Source organism: Cynoglossus semilaevis, chromosome 17 (assembly GCF_000523025.1).
Source record: "Cynoglossus semilaevis isolate Cse_v1.0 chromosome 17, Cse_v1.0, whole genome shotgun sequence".
Classification (NCBI taxonomy): Eukaryota; Metazoa; Chordata; class Actinopteri; order Pleuronectiformes; family Cynoglossidae; genus Cynoglossus; species Cynoglossus semilaevis.
In genome coordinates, this window is record NC_024323.1 from 85,800 (window position 1) to 89,944 (window position 4,145).

Sequence of the window (4,145 nt, forward strand, 5' to 3'; positions counted from 1 at the left end):
CCCGGCATCGGCTTACGAATTGCAGTCACTTTGGCCAAAGATGAGAAGATGCGGTACAAGGGTAAAGGAGCTTTATTGTTGCACTTTTTTTCCCCCCACCCCCCAGTAATAAACAAGGTTTAGTCAGTGATGAAGCCCGTGTCGGTGTTGTGCACCCGGAAAAAACAAAAACAACCCTAGGCTGGCTGCGCCAAAAGCGTCCTTTACGCACAAAGTTCACTCGAGTTTTGTGCGCAACGCTGCGTTCTAAGCGCACGGACGTTTGTGTTAAAAAATGATTAATTCAGTGCATGATCCACTCACATCGTTCTATCAGACCGTACGGGAGACCCGGCCGGTCCCTCCCTCAAGTTAACAATTATTATTTGAAAGCACAGTTTCCAGTAGCTGGGCTCCGCGAGAGAAGGGGGAATGATGCCCCTGGCGCAGGCAGCCAAACAGGCGGGCTCATATAAAGAGAGAGGAGTCTTGTCAGTCTCTCTTTTAACTGACTTCTCCAAGCACAAAGAGAGCCCCCTTTTTTTTTATTGCGCTGAATTGTGGAGCGCCTGCTCCGGTTTAGTGCCGTGTCTAATGCGCCTTTAGTTCCCCAAGTGGAGCCACAGTTGAAAGGGGGCCAAAGTTTGAGACCTGTACAAGGAAGGGTTCACCCTGGAGAAGCAGGGCCGTGTGTACAGCCTTGATTGGTTCACCTAGTCGACGGGTTCTGGTGTTTTGACCGGATTTGATTGGTAGTTTTTAGACAATAACCGTAATTAATAAAACAGTACAGCAGCTCAAACTGCTGAGCCATTCGTGGCGCTTGTTTGGATATTTTTTAGTTAAGATAAGTTTTATCAAGTAATTTACCTGTCACTATGCTTACTTCAAGTTGTTTGACTTTAAATCTCTTTTTGGCCTAACTCCGTTTCTCGTTGTTCTAGTTTTGTTATTAAGTGCGGAATTCCCGCTAATAGAGGATAAACCTTTTAACCCCACTGTTTTTACATTCTAATTAAAGGCTTTATTTGGCTAACTTTATGTGATAACATTAACAAAACATTTACTTGTATTGTTGGCATTTTCATTGCTACGATTGGATTTTTAGCTAATGCTAACCAAAGTGACTTAAAATGGGACATGAACTCAAATGTATCTCAAAAAAAATTTTAAACTTTCCAATTCAAATACCTACGCCCAGATTAGCTTCAGATTAGCTTCACAGTGGCTTACCTAACACAGTGCTAAAGCAACAGGAGGTATGTTGTGCAAAGACTTGGTCACTAGGGGTTAGTAGCAGGCGCGTAACGATACACTCAGCTTAGATACGATACGAATCATGACTTTTTTTAAAAATTATTTTGTTCACAATATGATTTTGTCACGATTAAAAAAAGACGCTTTTAGCCAAAGCGACTTACAATTTCAAGTCAATCAACAATCAAGCTACAGTAAACATACAAAATACAAAAAAGTTAAAGTACAGTTATAGCCATAGTAGGTCATATAGTAAGAAGAATAGTATGTTATAAGAATGTCATAAGTATGTCATAAGAATAGTAGGTCATAGAGTAAGAACAGATGCATGTTAGATGTTAGTGAAGGCCTGGGCAAACTAAGGCCCGGGGGCCGGATGCGGCCCAGTCAGCTTTTTAATCCGGCCCGCCAAACTTCTCCAAATTATATAATTTATTTATATTATCATTATACTTCTGCCTTTTCCCTGCAATACCCACAATTCCCCAATAGATGGCATAGAAAATGCATTTTAGCATTTTAGCATTTTAGCCTTTGTGCATGACTTTTACGTGTCATTTATCTTAGTTCACATGACACTCTATCTATCTACTCCTGACCCGGCCTAAATTAATACAAAGTTAATTAGAGTAGTATTTAAAGTAGAACCGGTCTTGTCTTATTTACCTCGCGAACTGTCAATATATTAAACAACAAAAGAATATTAAAAAATATATTAACTAGAAACACTTGTCTGTGGAAGTCGTTCTTCCCACGTTCTGTTGGAACACCTGAAAGTCACTTAGACTAGTAGGAACCTGTCTTGGTTTAACAGCGGGTCACAACCAACATTTTTAGGCGCACACTGCTGCCTACTGTACTGGAGTGTGTAGTCTCAGAGTACGGCTGACTTTGAAAGTGCGCTTGAAAGTCTCCTCCTTACGCTTTGTGTCGCAATTTAAATATATGCGAATCGTCACGATTTTTCATAACGATCGTTACACCCTTATTCGGTAGTAGCGATCAGTGACAACACAGGGGCGACAGCTCCTGTTCAAACACTGAACTGACGGCGGCGTCATCCGCTCTGTTATTTAAACGTAGTCGTATGTAATATCCACAGAAACAGTAGAACCGCGAGCTACAAGCTCACGTTAAAACCATTTCTTTCCTTTTCCAAACCTGGTCAAAAAATAACACCTCGTGTGCTTCATGGATAGAACATGTTTGCTCAGCACACAGCAGTTATTTACCGTCTAAAGGTAAGGGCACAGAACACGGCAAAAATGACTTTTAGACAGGCGTGTAAAGCGACCAACCAATGCAGTGTTCTTAGTTTTGTTTTTTTAACCTTTTTCAGAAACTATATTAAATTTAATTTAAAAAAGTATAATTTAGCATAACACATAGCAACCAATTTACCAAGGGGTATCTCTGAGTTAGCTTCCTGCCTAGCTTTTGCTGTTTTACTTGAATTTTGCTTAAACCAGATCTGGGCAAACTAAGGCCCGGGGGCCAGATGCGGCCCATTCCGCTTTGTAATCCGGCCCGCCAAACTTGTCCAAAGTATTTAATTGGTTTGTATTGTGATTATACTTCTGCCCTTTACCACGCAATGCTCAAGTTTACCCTATAGATGGCGTAGAGAAGGCTAAAAGCATTTTAGCATTTTAGCTTTTATGCATGACTTTTACACGTCAGACCTTTGACTTGACTAAAGTATGAAATATTTTTCGAAATCTCTTTTGATATGTGCCTGTTTAATAACAAAAAAAGTAGCGTTGTACCTCAGTATTATAATTTTGTCTTCCTTTGTTTGCAGGTTTCTTTTGAAAAGACAATGTTTAGAGAGAGCACGGACAAAATAAGAAGTTAGGAGTTAAGCATTTCTTTTTGGCATAACAGCAAATGGTTAACTCGTTATTGCTGGCCACAAAAGCAGCTTTAGGTATATGCAGGCTTAGACACTCCACAGCCACAGTAGGATAAAAGCAAAGCACAGGCAGCCAACTGGTCCCTTTTCATTGCAGCCTGTGTTTCCATTTCGCAAAACCCGTCCCAAAAAAAAACATGGAAAATATGCAACTCACGTGGTCTAAACGTTGTCCGTGTGACCTTACCTAGTTACTTTTTAGACAAATATAATCAAATGCGTCGGGGCTTCCTCATAGGTCAAGTCTGTTGGGCAGAATCTGTCATTTACGAGTAACTGCCACACGGAAATAATTTAACATTTGTGGTTCACTAGTCAACTGCAGTTTTGTATAGGCAGTTTTAAATTCAGTGTAAGTTAGCAACTTAGCATTAAAGAGATAAACACACCTGCTAGAACAGCCAATAGGAGGCATTGTTTCGGTTTCTTAACCTGTGATTGGCTGAAGTTTGTTTGTTTGTTTGTTTTTTTGATGAGAAACTTGATTTTAAAACTACAGCCAAGGTTGATTCCCTCTCATTTTATAACTCCTAGAATTCTATTAAAGTCGAATGTAACACTTGATCACTAAGATGTAAGGGGGGGGTGAGAAAAAATTTATTCTCCGATATATTGCGATATTTTCCTGTACAATAGTGCACGCACACACACATATATATATATATATATATCTTTGTTTATTTATATATGTGTGTGTGTGTGTGGGTGTGAGTGTAGGGCAGGCATGGGCAAACTAAGGCCTGGGGACCGGATGCGGCCCGCTCAGCTTTTTAATCCGGCCCTCTAAACTTTTCAAAATTATATAATTTATTTACATTGTCATTATACTTCTGCCTTTTCCCTGCAATACCACATTTCCCCCAATAGATGGTGTAGAAAATGATAAAAGCATTTTAGCATTTTAGCCTCCATGCATGACTTTGTGCATTTACTGTATCTTAATTCACACCAACGCTCCCCAAAAAAAAGTCAAAAAGTTTGTCCAGGCCCGGTGTAG

The 4,145-nt window shown here is 40.0% G+C and overlaps 1 protein-coding gene across 3 annotated transcripts in view; it reads left to right on the top strand.

The window, feature by feature from the left end:
• rdh8a (retinol dehydrogenase 8a) overlaps positions 1-4,145 on the top strand; it is a 12,940-nt gene that overhangs the window by 1,770 nt on the left and 7,025 nt on the right. Inside the window, exon 1 of one of the 3 annotated variants that reach the window (XM_025064754.1) lies at positions 8-61. The exons of 1 other annotated variant lie outside the window; for it this stretch is intronic. In XM_025064754.1, coding sequence (XP_024920522.1) covers positions 49-61 — 13 coding nt within the window. In that variant the 5' untranslated portion in view covers positions 8-48. Of the gene's footprint in view, positions 1-7; positions 62-1,975; positions 2,478-4,145 lie in introns of those variants that run through there. One more of the 3 variants, XM_025064755.1, reaches the window with a different exon arrangement.